The sequence below is a fragment of the Linepithema humile genome, chromosome 3 (genome assembly GCF_040581485.1).
Source record: "Linepithema humile isolate Giens D197 chromosome 3, Lhum_UNIL_v1.0, whole genome shotgun sequence".
Lineage (NCBI taxonomy): Eukaryota > Metazoa > Arthropoda > Insecta > Hymenoptera > Formicidae > Linepithema > Linepithema humile.
Genome location: NC_090130.1, coordinates 289990 through 309467, shown reverse-complemented (window position 1 = coordinate 309467; position 19478 = coordinate 289990). Strand labels below are relative to the sequence as shown.

The 19478-nt window shown below is 37.9% G+C and overlaps 1 protein-coding gene across 9 annotated transcripts in view; it reads left to right on the top strand.

Annotated features, from left to right (window-relative positions):
• LOC105675915 (immunoglobulin superfamily DCC subclass member 4-like) overlaps positions 1-19478 on the top strand; it is a 339899-nt gene that overhangs the window by 177857 nt on the left and 142564 nt on the right. For all 9 annotated transcript variants that reach the window (XR_010889163.1, XM_067351469.1, XM_067351470.1 and 6 more), the window contains one exon: positions 3086-3243. Coding sequence is in view for 8 of the 9 variants with exons in the window: in XM_067351469.1 (XP_067207570.1) it covers positions 3086-3243 (158 nt within the window). In the remaining variant the exon portion in view is untranslated. The remainder of the gene's footprint in view (positions 1-3085; positions 3244-19478) is intronic.

Below are 19478 nucleotides of genomic sequence, written 5' to 3'. Positions count from 1 at the left end.
CAGTGAGGGGGATAGCCTTTGCGTATAGGAAATCGAGCACGATAGCTTTCATTTGCCGGTACTCATTGAAAGTTGGGAGAGAATGCTTTATTGAATCTCCCTCCATGGCGAATCATGCCCTTGCCGAGGAATGTAAAAGTTTAGATAATGTGAAAATGATGTTCTATATATTTCAAATACAAAGTTTATAAAGAATTTTATTAATTATATTGTTATATCAAATTTAACAATTCAATCAAAGAATAAAAAAAAAACTTCTTTATAAAATATATAAATACAGTAGATTTTTATCTTTTTATACTGTGCAAAATTAGATTTTTAAATTTAGCTTGTGAGATTTATAGATTGTAGAATACTTTATAATAAAAATTTATACTTGAAAATTTCTCTATGGATAGGAACGCAATGCCGGTACATATGTTATGTAAGATATTGCAATATCCGTCTTGCTACCATGCTACATATGCTACACGTAGTATAAGTATTATCGGATTTAATAAAATATATGTATAATCGGACTTGTATATAAAATTTCTATCTCGCACCTTATGAGAACTCGTTTCTCCATTTTTGACAACGAAAGCAACACTTTGAGCTGCAAAATTTCCATTACATTGTCGTAGTTATGAATTAATCTCGCTATAAAATCACGGTGAATTAATTTCGCAGCGCGTCAGCATTTTCAAGCTACCGACCTTTTTGATCCCGTCACACCTTCGTTACGCTCTGAACATCGTCACGCGATTTCCGCAATTTCCACATGTACCTCGTAACAATTTCAATTTCTACTCGCACCCAAGTACCATTTTCCCCGGCATACAATGGAAAATTTTATCGGACGCGTTCTATCTCGCCTTTCTTGCCCGTTGCGCGGCCGTTCTATTGGGCTTTCCAATGCCATCCCTTGATTCGCCCGTTCCTTTCCATCGTATTCAGCTACTCCTATGGGATTATGATAATGACGATCTCCGCGATCGTCGAAACCTCGTTTAATGGCAAGTCGAGCAATTTATATAAATTGAATAAAACTTGCACTAGAAAGTACATTATACATCATGGGATTAACTCATTATACGAATGGTATTAATGCTTTTTCTTTTAAATCAATATGTTTAATTATCTGGAAGTAAATTAAATTTTAATTTGTTGTCACGTATATGAGTGATTCGATTACAATTAGCTCAAAATTATATATTTACTAGTGTTATTTATATATTTGAAGCGCATTTATCGATATGCTTCATAGGTAAATGACTTTAATTAATATTGAGAATTGGATGTACTATTTTACAATGGTAAATCATTATAAGATATTAATCGATATTCCGTAAATCGGTTATGTAATTAACGCTGTTAGAAATGCAATTAAAAATACACGTTAATATATGATTGGCCATATATTGGATGTTAATGCGCACAGTTAATTGATCTAGTAGTAATTTATTTAATTTATTTGAACATATAAATTGCCAGAGAAACCTTTTTGTGACGTAAAGAAAATTTTTTCGGACTTTTAAACATCATATCTTAAAGTGAATTTTTTTTAAACATTATATCAAATACTCCCTGTTAGCAACATTGCAGTGCAGAAGTAAGACGGAAAGCGGAAAGTGCGCGCACACAGACACGTTAATGCGCCGTACAGTTACTAATTTCTAAATTATTTGCATCGATGCATGCGATCAAAGAAGATAACCATATTCTTGGCGCGAACAGCATCGCGCTTCGTGAACATTAGACTGTACATAGGGACTGTGAGTAATGGCTGTGAGTGACGCTTTATAATTCACGGAAGTTCGGGCTTAATCAAGTACTTATTACAATTACCTACGGTATGCGCAACCCGGCGCAACTTTCAGTCCACTCAAGCTGCAGCTTCTGATGTTGTAAAGCGGGTTCCGCGTCTAATCTCGTTTGAATGTACGGCGCATTGAGTTTCCATATTCATCTAACTTCGACTTTGACTTAGCGTGAGTTATATAGCCCGCTCAATGTTTCGTTAGATAAGATTTGCCCGTGGATTTATGTGCTTTGCTAAGCTTGTCGACACGCTCTCTCAAACAATATTTCTTCCGATAATTTTCAGCGGCGACAGCGTGATGTCCACACATATTTATTGTACATGTTGCTGGATATTTTTAAATGCAAAATATAAAATATCTGTTTATTTTTTATACACATATATAGCTTCTACAAAAGAAAAACATTTCCTTTTTGCTGGATTCGTAAAACAAATAAATTAGATCCGATTGTGAGTGAAGGAAGGTACATGTTGATGAATTAAATATTGTTTTATAAAATATAGTATGAGAAAACCTTATGGAGAAAATTGTTCATGGATAAATTGCTCTTTCGTTTTTCTTTTTTTTTTCTTCTCCTTTTTCTCGTTGCTCGGTTCGCGCATTGTAGGTATTTGGTATTGGAAATGGAATTTTGATCAATAACAAAGTTTCGAGTACTTAAGCTAGAATGCGTGACATGCTTCATGTTTTGATTCTATGACTGAAAAAGTTTCAATTCCCGCGGGTGGAGAAAATTGCAAAGTAATATAAGTAGGAAAGATAAGTAACTCTAGAGTCAGTATGTGGTCGTTCATAATTGCATTATTCATTTATGTATAAAATAAATTATGCATTTGTTTATGTGTATTATATTATATTACGACTTCTCATTACCGTCATTAGAGACGTTTTTATGTACAAACCAAACAAGCTGCAACTTAATATTTTATATTATGACAAAAAGGTTTGATTTATATTACGATTACACAATTCTAACTCTACTACTGACTGTCGTGTGAGATTAATTTATTGTACGGTAAAAACAATATTGCTGAGATTCTATACTTGTGATGTTTGAGAAATTTGTTTTTAAATTTTAATTTTATTATATAATTTATTCTTTATGCGTTATTTTTTTTCATTGAAATAATTTTTGAACATGGTGCAAAGTTGTCCCGCAGATAATGCAGCATTCCACGATGATCTCTCTTAAAATTGAAACTTTTAAAAGTGAAAAGTGATACTTGCAGAATTATCTCGCATTTCCTACTGCATCACTGTAACAGTGGCGTATTTTGTTTCAGGTGGCTCCAGTATCGCTAGTGTAGTAGCAGGGAGCAAGCCGACGAGATCCTGGGACAACAAACCTCAATTCGACGATATTGCACCGCGAAATGTCACTGCCATCGTCGGCCAGACGGCGGAGCTGAACTGTTACGTCAAGCATCCGGGTGACCGTGTGGTGAGTAATATTTTCACGCTACATTTGCCACGCATCCATTGTTTTTCCCTTATTTTAGGAACAGGATCATTTACTCAAAGAAGCACTTTATTTTGTAAAATATGAAGAGAAACTTTATTAGATATCGAAACCTGAGAAAAATACAGTGTGGTGACGGTCCACTTGCTTTCATGGTCCGTGCGCTACCACTTCTCAACTCGCCCTCCCCTCGAAATTCCCACTTCTTTTCGCTCGTTCTCCTGTTCGTCTTCTGTTTGAAACTATAAGCCGGGCAGAGTTTACTGGCCGAGACACAGGTATTTCGGAATAACACGACAACTTAACGTCGTGCGAAAGTTATACTACGGAAATTACGTTCTATCGTTTTTCAAAGTAGCAATTTCGCAACATTAATCAACGCGATCAGCCTTCGAGATTAATGTTAACACGGAACGGCAGCTTGACGTGGTAAGGTGTGAAATAATACGGAATGAAGCATGGCGTGTGCTTGGTACCGATCTTTCGTTCTTATTAAAATAACGTACAGTTAGAATCTAAGTTAAATATTCCCGCTAACGTTACAAAATCTCTTTATTTATTGTGCAAAATTGCCGAAAGATAATTTTTTTCCGCCTTAAGTAAATAAAGAATTAACGGCTCTGTAAGCACAAAGCGGTTGGATATGGATTAAAATTATGCCGGGCAGAGTTTACCGCTCGGGACAACCTGAAAGAGATCCCAGATTATGGTACATGGACTTGAGACTATGTACTAAAGCAAATTGTAGAATTGCACGCTACAGAAAAAAAGGCCTTTTTATCGAAATACTTACAAAATTTTGCTCAAAATAGATTTTTTATTTTTGTAACAATTTTTTGGAACAAATGTGTTACATGTTACTTAGATTTTGCAAACTTACACATATAATATAACGTAATTAAACTTTGATCGATTGTGATTAAATTTTTCTTCCATAACTGAGCAATGTAATCGTAAACACAAATATTTTTATTTAACACATTCCTGTGCCTGTGATAAACATTTGCTTTTCTATATCTGTACAACTGATACCGCGTAATGGCAAAGTCGCGCTGCGATTGCGCGGAAACTTTCGGTACGCCGGCATGAGAATTCTTTTTAGAACATTTATCGTTAGGATGCAAATGCGACAGCGGAACTCTCAAAGTCTCGACAAGTGAACAATAACACTGTTCTGTGACGTTCGTTCGTCCATAACTGCAAACATTTATGGAGAACTCGTGCGATTCGACGTGCGGCACAACAACGGGCGGGCGTTTTCACGGCTTTCGCGTGCGGAATAGCAGCGAGATAAAAACGCGCACGGACATTCTTGCTATGCTGCATTTACAATGGCCGGCAAGAAACTCAGCGAGGAGTTCTCGGCCTGATTAAATGCAAATCTCGCCGTTATTATGGCGCGCGCAGAAAGCAGCTCTGTCCTTTAACGTTGCCATCCAATTAACGGGTGTAAAGTAAATCTCATTTTAAATAAAATAATCGCGCGCGTGTGTGCAAAGGAATTTTTGTTGGATTTAGGAAAATTCTCCAGCATGATCGATAGATTTTACGTTTCGCTAAAAATAAGATTTCTAAATGGCACTTTCATAATAAAACTACAAAAAAATATTTATGGCACCGTTAAACTTCATCGATTTGCCGCGAATTGTTTTGGGTATTATCTTCGACAAGCATTAACGGATCGTTAAACTTTAACGACCTACTCAAGTACTGGAGGTACATGGAAAGTCAAATGTTCAATCTTCGCTTGGCAGGAAATTCGAGTTTGGAACACTTGCAGCGGAAAACCATCATTTAAGTTTAGTTGTTTGCTCGAGATTATGCTTATTGCAACGTTAATAGCGAATGTTTTAACTAAGCACAATGAGTTTAGATTTCTGACCACTAAAAAATTTGTAAAACCTATCATATGGTATTATATGGTAACTATTACAAGTAAATCTCTCTTCTTCCAAGGATATTGTGTGTGTGAGATTATAAAATATACTTATTTAACCAATCGATTAATGCTTTCCATTTGTTAAATTGAATTCTTTAATGGTATCGTTGTAATTCACATTTTTTTTAATGAAATCGACTCCAAATTTTATCGTAATTTGAAGCATTTATTTTCCAAACTTACATTTTCTGTGATTTATAAGCAATCGTGATATAAATTATAATTTTGCAATATGTTGGCTAAAATATCCCGAACAAGCCTGTCGAAACAGTAATTTCGGATGGTTTGCGTTGAGCAAGAAGTGTTTCTTCCTCTGTAACTGTTTGCAAATACAAACGAGTGAGCCGGCGTCAGTTATTGTTTGTTCTCTGGGCGTCGACGAGACCGTTTGTGAATTCGTTTGCATTGTCTCAACCTTGTTGCTTGCTTCGTGAAAGGAAATGCATGTCTGTAGGTTCATTAACACTTTGCACAGTGTGCGGGCGATAATAAAGTGTGCTGATGGAATAATTGTCTTTGTGTGTAAATGGCGTAGGACCAATTTGTCGTACTTCCACGCTCGCACTCGACAATCGGTTTTCGTTCCGCGTATACGCATAAATCTACAAAAACAAACGCCATACAACATTTAAAGTGAATAATTATGTGTTAATTATGCAAAACTCATTTCTCAGTCGATCTACATCAATTATATTATCCGACTTGTGTCAAATCGCGCGGTTTCTGGAATATTGTACATCGGACACCAAGCGGATTCGATTTATACGTAAATGTTCGCATAATTATGAGTGTTTATCCGGGTTAGCATACGTATCGGCGCGATATCAATATGCACATTAAATTCATTAAAGTTGCGTTGCGTACAATTGAGGTTTAATGTTTATTTTGCACTGCATATTCGCGTATTATTGCATCATGGGGCGTATAATACGACCGCGTTCACCGTACGGGGATGTGCGTTATACATTATTAATGTCGTTCGTTCAATTTTGATCGCGCGCGATCATCCGCGACAGTTTTGTAACGTTTGGACAAAATTGTCAACACGCCATTTAACAAACCGGTCTACAATCATAACAGAATATCTTTCATTTATTAATCATTGTAAGTTAATGTTTTCGGTTTTCATAATAATATATTACATTGTTTTCGCGAATTAATGTTAATAAATTGCGCCGTAATATCGCGCGTAAGCGATTTATTATTTATTAATATCACTGATTAATCTGTCTTGTATCAATATTACGCTTCTGTGCATAAAGTTTTATATAATGAGGAAAATGTTACAATAAATAACGCTGTGATTAACTGTGCACAAAGAAACTCTAAAACTCCATTGAGAGTTTATCGATGCAATATTTTTATCTCCACTAAGCTTCGTATATAACGAACGCGATCAATTGTACGACGCTTCTTGGACACGCGCAACAGCTGCAATCTCGGCGGAATAGCATATAACATCGTTATCAACAAGTTTTATTATTTTGAAACGAGACAATTGCCCTCTTATTTTAACGCGTCATTGGGTACCCTCGATTGTCGTAACAAGAGAGACGATCGTTAAACTACTCGCCTTCACTCGATTCTGAAATTCCCAAGAGTGCATGCGCTACATTGTGTGTTTGCTCATCCGCGTAGTGTATTTATATATATATTGTACGACGCACACGCACGCACGCACGCACAACCTTAGTTACCTTTTTAGCTCGGAAAATTATTTTTCAAAATTCTTCAATATTTAATTTTGCGACAATTAAGATAACTGATTATTTTTCTCCAGTTGATTTAAAATATATTAGTAATAGAAAAAATTTATTTCTAAATAAAATAATATATATGCATCTAAATTATACAATTTATTTATTGCGATTTTCATGATTTCAAAATATTTGCGTACGTTAAATCAAATTCAATTCTTTTTTATTAGGTGATTAAATTTTTTTTCCACAATTTACGCTGGTTGACACGATATATTTCGCAACTAATTATAAATTATAAATAAAATATATCAGTTTAATCCACAAAATAAAATGCATCGATTAATTGGAAAATAGCATTCGTAGTTCTACTTTGTGTAATGAGTTGTTAGTAATTGGACATGTTTCAACGAGAACCAATTTAATTACGTGTACATTCCAGTTCCTTAAATACGTATATTAGTCATCTCAGTACCAAGTGCGGGTCTTGAAATGCACAGCGCCCCAAGAACGTCGGATGTCGGATTACGATATATATGTATATATGTGCATGTATATACCGCATATATAAGTCCTTCAGCATAATACCATTTCGACATTGCATTAATCCCATTGAAATTCCAACATGATAAATATATTTCTATCTAAATAAGTGATTTGCGCTAACAAACTTAAAAAACATACACGAATTCACATCGTCTAAAAAGATGTAATGTAAAAATATCGTTATGTAATATATGTATATTTTACATTTCGATACATCTACATCACTGCATCGTTGATAAAGTTTTCTGAAATCTGAGCTATCACAATAAAAAAAATTTGCGCAGGAAACTGAACAAAAAATGACTGTCAATCGGTACATGATTTCTCGACAGTGTAACAGTTTGGCGTAAAAACGCCATAGCTATCGAAAATAATCGAGCAATCGTCGCGAGGTAAGCCAACAACCGTGCAGCCCGAGTGCTCTTCGTCTCTCATCTCTCTTCGGTTCCAATTAACCGCGAGCTCGCCCTCGGCGGTGTACATTTCGCGTCGCGTCCCGAGAGACGTCGGCGCCCTTCATTAAAGTACGATTTATTCCGCTGAATATGCATCGTGGTTGATCCCGTGACATTTTCGCGGAGAGAGAGATATCGCTCGGAGAGACCGTGCCGGGGCACGAAACCGATTTCTTCGCGGATCTTCTTAGATCACTCGCGCCATTATCTCAATTGATGCCCCGCGATATCTCTCCTGGGACCATTTGGAAGATTTCGCCCCGTCTACGCGGCGCATGCACCCACACAGCGGATGCTCGTAGACACGTGTAGCATTTCTCCCCCCCCCCCCGACTCGCCCTTCCACTTTATCCCATTTTGCCACCCTTTCCGACCCCCCCCTCCCCCCTCCCAACAGCACAGGTACACGGACGTATCCTCTTGTCGCCCGCTACTATAGCCGTGTCTTCGTGTGCGCGTATCAAGCGGTGCCCAATAAATCCACGGTTTAATTAAACTAAGTTTAAACGGAACCCTCTCTCCCCTCTCGCCGGCGCCGTCGCGCGGACCAGTTATATGTATTACGTTCCTGATCCGCCGCTAAATCAATTATCGGAGTTACCGGCGCGATGTGAAAGGGTGTCGCCGGGAATACCTTGCCGGGCGGCTCGCATATTGTGCGCCGTGCTTTTATTTTCGGACGACGCTGAAAATCGTCCGCGATGGATTGGAAAGAGGGCGGCCGGGAATAACGATGGATTATACGGTGTGTATGTGAACGCGCTTTTCGAACAAAGCATGGTTACGCGTTTAATAGAGCAATAGAAGGGTTAGTAATTGCTACAACGCCTGAATGAATTTTGTATATTTCGCGGCTTGAGAAAATGGGTCAATCTAACCTCGTAATAACGTAAAGTTACGTGGCAGATTTTTGTTGTCTTTGTAAAAGCTATAATTATGCGAGGTGTTATTAACAGAGAGAACTGTACCGTTGGAAATTCCTGTAAGATTTCTATTATTGTATGATAAGGAAATTTTAATATAAAATTCAACGTGATATAAAAATTCGATGCTATAACAACGTTACTTTTTTCATTCAATATTTATTATATGATATTTAACAACATAAATATAAAAAATGCACGTAAAATTTGTATAACTTTCCTCGTTGCATTTTACAGAGAGATAAACAATGCATCGGCAAAGCACTCTGCAAATAGTAAACTGTTTATTCTGCTGAATTTTACACATACCACACCGTGACTCATTCCTGCTTTATTGATTTTGAGAAACAAGATATATATGGTATCGTATAAAACGTGCAAATTGTTAAATGGAGAACTGATCGATTCACAATGCTCGTCTATCTGCCGCCGATTTATCATTTAATATCGCCGCTAATTGTAAATGGATGAAATGTTAGCTTGGGTAGTCATATTTTTCACGATTAAAATGAATTTGCGCCGATTCTGGAATATCGCGTTAAAGAATATCATGTGTTCCAAATACTCGTTTTTTATTCATTAAAGCAGATATCGTGTCGCGCAAATTGAGGCGCGACGATGAGTGACAGAGTCTCGTATCTCCGCGATCATTTGCGCTTAATGAAAATGCAAAGCCGATTCGCGCAATCAAATGGTAACCCTTGTAGCATGTAACGGGAATTCCTTCAACAGTACGTATCGCTTTGGCGGCGTGCAGATACACGATTAAGCCTAAGCCATTCGAACTATTTCAGATGGTACATGCGATGGGAAGGGCTCGATTAAACGGATCACTTCCGATCCATTTTACAATCAAGCTGGCTGTTCCACCTACAAGCTTCAGTGTAGTGAGAAATGCGACGTATTCCCGCCAACTTTTCTTTCCAAACCAGTTGTTAATTAAACAAGAGAAACTCAGTTTCCAAGACCGCTTTACGCGCTTGGAATTAATTCTAAATATATTGTACAATCAACTGTTGTGCCATGCAACAAAAAGTCGAAAAACGCCCGATGACATCAAATTTTGTTGAACAAAATATTAATTTTTCAGCCACTATGACTTATTCTTGAAATAGTATATCTATAATAATTTAATTGAAAATTTAATATGTGAAATTGATCTTATACGTTCGCAACATTGCGGAAATTTAGTGGAATATGTAGTAAGGCCAACTAAAGTCAACAGTTAGTCTTCAAACTTAAGCTCGTCAGCTTATTTGCTTTTCAACACTTATCCTTTGATCTTCGTTAGATGTCCACACTTGTGAATAACAGCAACGTATATAGGTGCATGCCTATTCCAAACATTTGTGTCGACTACGTATGTCGCTGTGCGCGACATGTATATCATAGACGTAGTGAGGCGGGCGGTCTGATCCTCTCTCTCTCTCTGCAACCACTTGGCCGAGCATGCTTGATCGGTTCATTTGCCAGCACTAAGGACGCGCAGTAGGGAGTAACCAACCTCCCAATCCCTATCCTACACTTGCTTCTTCTACCGTTTCCAAGCCTTTCCGTTTGCCAATTAAAGGCAGCCCCTAGTGCAACTAAATTGATCATTAGATGCACGCATCTATACGCCCTCTTACGTATACCGGGTTTGTTTCTTTATAAGAAGTTTAAAATTAATATCCTATTATACGTAAAGTAATTTTTAATATAAAGTAAAAAGTATCTAGCAGTAATTGAGTTTCATAATTTTTATTTTTCCATCAACATTACAATATCTATAAATTTTAATTACGCCTTCAATTTGATTGTATAATTTTCTCGATAGTCTCATCGGCGCTCTAATGATTTTTGAGTTTTGTTTGCTGCCGCCTTTCTCCCTTCTTTTCTCCTCCTCATCTTTAGGAGTTTTCTTTCATTTTATCCCCCGATAAAGGGGATTTGACCCTTCGAGTACTTCTTCAAGGACCATTATCTTCCACGGAAAATCTTCTTAAAGTTATTACCTCGTAACCTACAAAATTCGACGAATGCCAAGAACATTCACTGACTTTTAATTTATTGCACGCTCGTTTGCAGTTGATTAGCGAACACGCTTAACTTGCCGACGAGAAATATGCAAACGAGGTGGCAAGCCATCGTCCTTCTTATCGAAGGGTTCACCGACATGATTGCGACAAAGCAGCCGTGAAACGATAATATCTACATGGCAAAAGGGCTGAGTAGACTTTTATCACTTTGCATCCTTGAGCGAACGCTGACTTGCATTTTCTTTATCAACTTACATTGTGTGAAAGTCGCATACAGTTTAACGCACCGGAAATTTTCATCGGCGTGGATTTCTAAAGCGGAAAAACGTACGCAATAGATTCACATTGAAATATACAATATTCTATATAAGACGCATTAGCATTGAATTACGGGGTTTTGAGGAAATTACTCGACAATTTTGAGTAATTGTCTCAAAAAACAAAGTTTGATTTCACGTTTTGTATGCTCCAATTTTCCGCTGAAAACGTCAAATTCATACGCTTTGTGGAATTGTCATAAAAGAGAAAAAAACGCAATCAGCGCGCATGGATACAGAACCCAAGCTCCTAATCCTCGACGGAGGAGTGTTTGTGAACGAGAGCGTTCTCTAGGATTTCCGCCAGAAGCGTCTTTCGATTACGGACCTCTGTCCTAGAGTTTGCTCAGTGGACGAAGGGTCCTGTCCATTACTCGGCCGAACCACACCCACTACTACGCTGCTGATTCCCAATATCTCCGACCAAGTGTCAGACAAACGAAGAACAGAAACCATGCTGCTGCTTTCACACAGAAAATACAATAGTAAAGTAGCTATTGTATCGGAATGTAAGAATAGCATTTGATGGAAAAAGAATTTAGAAATAATCGTGATGGAAAGAAATAATTTATATAATTGTATCTCTATTTCAAAACAATTGATTCGAAGCTAACGATAAGTCTAAACAGTTTAACGACTCTTATTCAATTGGAACGATGAGATGAATTTCAATCATAATGAGGATAAACCTTAAGAGGATCCGAGGACGATCTGGTGGCGCAGCCAAGTTTTCTAGAGCGTCGTGCCTACTTGTTTTGTTCGGCTGAATGGAACATGCGCGGAATCGGTATTAACAATGACTGGCGCGAACAAGTGGACCGGATTCTTTGTCTCCGATTCAGCGGACGGAGCAACACAGCTCGCAGCGAACGATTGCTTTCAATTACCTTTATCTGTATTTACTGTGACCGACGAAAGGCTAGCCAGGTATAATTGGCACTCCTTCCCCTGAGGATTGTTCTGGAACAGACGCGCGGATAGAATTAGCCTGCTTCGGTGACTGCTTCCAAGTCTACGTTTGCCGTGGAATTTACTGCGCTGCCGTTGTCCCAGATCCACTCAATTGAACATATTGAGCAAGTTGAAAGTTGACTAAGTTAGTCGCGACTTTTTTTTGCAGGCAGACTAACGATAACGATCTTTGTTAACATTAATTGGCGGTAATTAGTATTGCACGGGAAAATGCAATTTTGCATTATAGCCGTATTAATTAAACTTTCTTTTCTCTCAATTTCTCTCAGATGAATAAATATGTTTCGCTGAATTTGTGTATGACGTTGATGCTCTATCGCACTGATTTCTCCTTTTATTCGTATTTATGGAACGTTCCGAGTTATCTATGCATTGATGATTTTATGTACTAAAAATACAACTTTTCAAATTTGCAAATACGTACAATTTTAGCGGCGTAAAGTTTTTTTGTATCTTATTTTCGAAACAACTTAATGAGAAAAATTATGAATTATATTAATTAACAAGATTAGTCTCAAAAATAATATCTAAATCTGTATTAATTTGCAAAAAAAACTTTGTAAAAAAGTAGTGTACGCCGAAATATAGATAAATGTATACAGCAGACTTGTTCGTTCGGATAAAATTGTCGTGAAAAAATATAACGGGGTTGTGGCACACGTAGCTGCGCGTTATTCACATGTTATTGGAAACTGTATTAATGAATGACGATCAATCACCTGTCATATCCTTTCAAACTGAGGTAACCGTACCAGTACTGCTGACACACCGAGTTCATTATTCACTGACACATTATTCACACATGATCTATCATATTTTTGCGAAATAAAGCAACGTATGAAGTAAAATACAGCGAAAATAGCGCCATAATCTCCTATTTTCCATAAGTCATGCCGATGAACGATACGAAACCGTTTGAGGATGCGCGATTGCGAAGGGAATCCAACTCGCTTGAGCATCGGAGCAGATTCGACGCGCAAACAAAACATCAAACGGGTCAGTCAAGGGAACATTTCCAAAGCCAATTCCGAGAGCGGCCATTAACCACAACGGACACGGACACGCCGCTTGCCGGCGTCTAACACGAACGAAACACACGAAGTAAACGGCATTATTGAAAGGCGACGCGCGCCGGACTAACGCCTGTCTGTTCTACTGAGAGGACGGTGCCACTCAGGGAATTATCCTCCTTAATTAGCCTTATTTACGCTCGTGACGACCAATGCGAACTGAAGCTTCGGAATAATCCTCACGGCTATCCTGCATCACTTTGTTCGCGCAGCGACACCAAAAGCTCTTGCGCGATCGAGTGCATCACGCCTGCCGGCAATCTTGATATTTGGAATTGATCCTACGAGCTTTGTAAGATACCCGTAACATTTTCTTAATCACAGCAATGTCAAACATTGGAATTCGGTTTTTCGTGAGAGATTTGCGTGAGATCGGGTGATAATTTTTATTTTTACATCAATGTTTTACGATAAAAATATAGTTCGCCGCTCGCTGGAAAGCAACAGTTCCCTCGCTACGCTTATGATTCTCGTCATCTAAAGAGCTTATAAGGATCGTAGTTGAATTCCCCCCATTCTCGTGTGTTAAAGCAAATCAAGTTTAATGCCAGAGCCGTTAACATTCCGAATGTCATTACATCGCGAATAACCCTTATCTCAAATCCTTCTAATCGTATCACACTCTTCGTACTTTAAGAGTTATCTCTTAAAACGAAAGGACTCGTTTTCACTCACAGTAGTATCTCGAATGGAGCTTTACGCTGCGAAATTATCTCCTTTCAGCGTTTCATCGCTCACGTGTCACTAAAATCTCATCGATATTTATCTTGTGGATCGATTCGAAGCAGGAGAACGCGACCCTTGATCTCGCCTCCTTCTTTCTTCTTTTTTATTAATTATTTCGTGCCGCACCCGTTGTTAGCCCGGGCGAAAGGCTCGATCCGTCGCAATGTAATCTATTAAGTCGAGTGCAACGAGCTGCTCTCTTCCCGATATTGGAGAAGAGCTGCAGCAGAAAAGACTCGGGGTCGAGAACGGAGGGATCGAAGGGGAAAAATGGAGGACGACGAAGAATGCAAAAGGGAGCAAAGCGTCGATGACGGTCGATGGCAAAAATGCCTCCTAGCTTTTATCAGACGGGCACAGGCATAATTTAAGAGGGAGATTATTAAAAGTGAGGTTGCACGGAAAAAGATCTCGCGGGAGATTATTAAAAGTGAAACGCCATTAACGAAAATAGGGACTCCGGATTTAGGTGAAAATTTAATACGCTCGCGATGACTTCATTAATCGGATCTCTTCCTAAATTTAAAACGCAATTATAGGATTACAGCCAAGTAATTAATTGCTCGTGCTCACATGTTCGATGTGAGTATTATATAATTGTTTATCTAACTATAATTAAGTAATAATTGACTTGGATCATTTTGTCACAATTTTACTATATTCTTACTAAATAGACATATTGTGCCGTAAAACATTTTCTTAAAGAACTGATTTTTGTCAGTTCAGCCTCTATAATGATAAACTTTGTTCGTCTTTTCTCAGTTGATTTTTTCCGTATGTGAGATGCAAAACGTTCATGTTTGAGTAATTGAACGTAATCGAGCGCATTTGAAAGCACATCGAACATTCAGATGTACCGTTAACGACGCTTTGTCGACTTGCAAAAAAAAAAACGCAGTTACGGATTTATAAAATGTTACACGTTTGTAACGTTTGCGATGCGTGACCCCGCACATTTTAAAAGTCGTTCGCATCGAGGGCCGTCCAACGAATATTTTTACGCACAACGTACAATTTTCGCGCATACAAACGAGTTGATGTGGCTCGCACAATTCATCCAGAAGTCATTAATGCGTGCACTTATATAAAATGTCCGAAAAACTTTCTTTTTATTGTTGACGTCGTTGAACTCGTAATTTGTTGACTAATTAGCATTGACGATATACGGATAATTATGTGTGGCGATGTGAATGCCTAGACATTTTTAAAGTATTCTCTAATAACCGTTAAAGAGTTTAAATTTCACATTTAAAAAATCGGCAATCGACATATAGACAAAGACGAAATTTTTTATATCGCATTACGAATTATGATTAATATATTTAGAAAATTTAGGACTTAGAAAATAAACCTTTTTATACTATGTGCATTGCAATTATTGCTTAATTATACTCGAGAAACTTTTATGTGCTTTATATTTCTTTCATAATTCTTCCTGTAATCTCATTTGAACAGTAATAAAAAAAAACAAGATACGCGTTTCGTCCATTGCTTAAAATTTGTTGCCGGTCGTGGCAAGATACTCATCAATTCTTGAGGGCGAGATGCGCTGTTTCTCGAGCCTGGATAAGAAAAATGAGATTTACGCTTGATCTCTGCTCGAGTTTTCTCATTACCGTTTCCCCGCTTCCTAAATTCGCGCGGTTTCTCTTCCGAGTGCCTCTAATGTACTGTAGCTCGTGTAAAGGAACAGCGAGATGTGCCGTTAAGCCGGAAGCGGAGAATGCTGGCCATTGTTGTCGAGCACGCTTGTGCAAAATGTTATGCGATACCGGCTGACGAAGTAAGAAGAGGTGACATCAACGTACCTGGCCTAATAGTACCCGCTATCCGTGTCCTTTGTTGCGCATCTTAGTCTAATGATGCGGCATTATCCAGCATCCCTGAGATGCATCTTGATATAGAATACACGAATTTACTCCTGATGGAAATTCGATGTGAGAGTGAAACAGAAAATTCCGGCTAATAGCATCTCCGGTCTGGATACTTGCCGATACATTCAACTATCTCGTCTATGTTTCATAAAATCAATGGGGAAATTCGTCGGACGGCTTTCGGTGTATTTTCTTAATCTTTTGTTTTCTCAGAGAATAAGATTATTTACATTCTTATCTTGTATTTAGTTTCATAAGAGTAATTTTGAGAAGGAAATTGTATTTACGCTACATTTATTTTTGCTTGGTATATTGAATATATTGCAAATTAATGCAGTTTTCTTTAACAATACTAGAAAAGACACGTTAATATTGATTGCAAAGTGTACGTAAAACTTTATTTTTTTTTTTTTTTAACTCAATTACTCTGCATATTGAAGTTAGTTTATTAAAAATCAATATCGATTCTAACGAAACCTTACCTGTCGTGAAAAAAAGTGCTCACTGAAACGATGTTATTTGCACAGTTTGAAAATGTGTTTTGCATAATTAAATGTATTTTAGCAATTCAAAAAGTATTGACAATATTATCGATAAACTTAACGTGTTAGCCATTTTTTCGTTCAATTGCTAGTGAAAAGCCGCGCTTCGTGATCTACCGATTTTATACAACAAGAGTTTAAACCACTGTTACGGTGCAAAAAGCAAAATAGGACGGCTATGAATCTCCTATGAAAAAGTTTGTTGATAAATGCACAATCCGATTATCAACACGAAAGCAACATTTAATAAAAGCATTCTGGCACAAGCGCGTTTGTGACAACACCGAACATGTTCCGCTTCTATTTTGACATTGTATTCCATCTCCTTTAATGACCCGCAATCTCATTACAACCTGTATAACGTGTTGGCATTACATGGTAATCCGATATTACAAGATACGTGTTGTCGATCTTGCGCACGTTTTAGCAATACAACGTTAAATCTTATAACCTAATGCCTCTAAAATTACATCTTTACACGAATATTTTAATACATGCATTACATAATTATAAAAGAAAAGAGTATAGTTGACAATTTTTATCGCTTTGAAAATTCCACAGATCTGACTACGCCATTATCGAACACGTTAAAAGATATTTATGAAATATTCTGGATAGTTTATATGCCTCGGCGTAAAGAGCAATATTTGGTTTCCAGTCTTCGGCCTGCTTTGCACGGAAAATAATAATTTATGTCTCGGTAATTTACGAGCAACACGGTACTCTACAGATTTTCCAGATTAACGGTGGGTCGTCCGGCTATAAATAAAACCTTAAGCTCAGGTTTTCCTGCTTCCCTTTTTCCGTTGTAAGGCACCGCCGAGAGTCTGTGTAATCATCCATTGTGGACATTCCTAGGAGGGAAGAGTACGACGTTCAAAATAAAACGGATCCACCGTCTCGAGATTTCTAATTGCGCCCGCTTATGAAATACTCGGGTGCTGTAAACATTTGCTCGTGAATTGCGCGCGACGTAGTCTCAAGAGTGCAAAGCTTAATGCGCGACGGTGCCTGCAACTACTAACATTAGGCGTTTGTAATTTACGAAACAATTCTCATCCGCGCGTTTTCGTCTTTTGAGGTCTCACGGTTTATTTCATAACTGGGGCGCATTAACGTATATATATTTTTATCTGAATTTTATTTGCATAAATTTAATAACGCGCTTTTCCAAACCTTTCATATACCCGTACATTGAAATAAAACAATACAGTTTCTGATAGTTTTTTTTTTCCGTATTTTTTCACATGTTACGCGTTAATACCAATCTGTCGTAATAAAACTATAACTTTAGCGAATATCTTATTCGTTGTAATACACGACAATAAATCACAATGGGCTATATCTCGTATGTGTCGTGGATTTAATGGTTCTTTTTTAATTCTAATTTCTACACGATAAGACGGTAAGATGCATTAATCACTGCACATGACTCAATCATCCGGATGCAGTGACAAGTTAAGGTACGATTTACGTGTTATGGCCCACATATTAGACCCACGGCGAAACATACATTAAGGTACCACATCCATCCACGACACCTGCCCCTGCCTCGGAAGACATTAGCATCACCCAGGGCCGCTTCCTCTTAATCGCGTGTCGCGCCTGCAACCCGAATCGCGTTCGCCGAATATTTCGCAGGCGCGGCACGCGATGTGAACCAAGACACAACCGTCGAATTAAAATCTAATTTACCCTTAGGACGTTGTTACCTAAACTGACAGATTTACGGACCGCTCAATTTAACTGCCAACAGAAAACTGCAAGTGCATCAACACTTAATAATTTCTGTAATACATCCCGATGTTCTTATTGTAACTTTAAGATGGAAATCCTCCGATCGCGATCACGCAATAATCTTCATATTATGTGACAAGGTTGTGTAAAAAATATTTTTTATTTCCATCAGTCATTAAGATGTGTACAGCACGCTGATAAAAAATTAGACGTGAAATGTCCTTATTTTATTCTCGAGAATTACTTCTCTTTGTTGAGGTATAATTTGGGTTCTCGCAGGTTTATCGTTAAAATACCGAAATTTTGCTGTGTTTGACTTTTTAATGAATACAATCAGGTCGCGCATAAAGAAACTTGTTTTTGCTTCGTATCACACGATTTCGTGTAACAACGTAACGGTTGCGAGGATAAATATTTGAACGAGATATCACGCATAAACGCGTCGGCTATATGCTGAAAATATATACAAGTAGGCTCTCGAGTGACCGACTTTTATTTCCGACTGCGGCATGCACTTTTGAGCGCCGCCGCTTAAAATCGTCGTTGCTGAGCATTGCTGCGCGACTCATTAGTCGGCAGTAAATTAATAAGTAGTTAGTTTGTTCCACGGTTTCATCTATAACTTGGAGTGCTTGCGACTCGGCGGCGAAACGGAAAGAGAAAAGTCAAGACTGCGTACGGCAGCGTTTGTACTTTTGCACAGACGAGTGCTACACGAGCCAATCAACGTTCGAAAGCCACGGCTCGGAATGCTCTACTCGTTAATTGGACTGACCCGCAGGTTCCGTCGTACGACGATTTCGTCCGACTTTGTGTAAAGACGTGTAAGAACCCTGCAAAATCGCGGCAAACTTCCACGACGTTGCGGCAATCTCTATAATATGCAATTACAGAGCGTCAGCTGATTGCGCGTATCTGATTCGCTTAATTAGGTGTTTTTATCTAAATAATCTCACAAGAGAATAACAGATTTTTGCCACTCAAGTGAGTATGTTTGCAAAAACCTTGTACTATATTGTAATATTTAGAAGTTTGGGGGTTTTGCACTGTGTGAAAAGAATTCTCAGTTGAAACTTTTAATATGGTTACAGCAATCTGACTTTTGAGAATTGTGATATTTACATGTATTAATTATTATTTATCTTTGTTGCTCTTTAAAACATTTTTGCACTTTATTCAATTGTTTCTGTCTTTTTTCTACAGATCAGGATAATTCATAAACGCGATCCAGCAAAACAATATAATGTAATAGATAATTTTTCTACGAGTTTTATAAGGAAAATTTGTTGGGTCGAGTTTCTCCAACTTTTAGTATGGATAGAGTGCGACATGGTTGGGTTTTTAATTTAATGTCAATTTTGTATTATGAATTGCGGGTCGCCGTTTCTGCGTGATACGCCG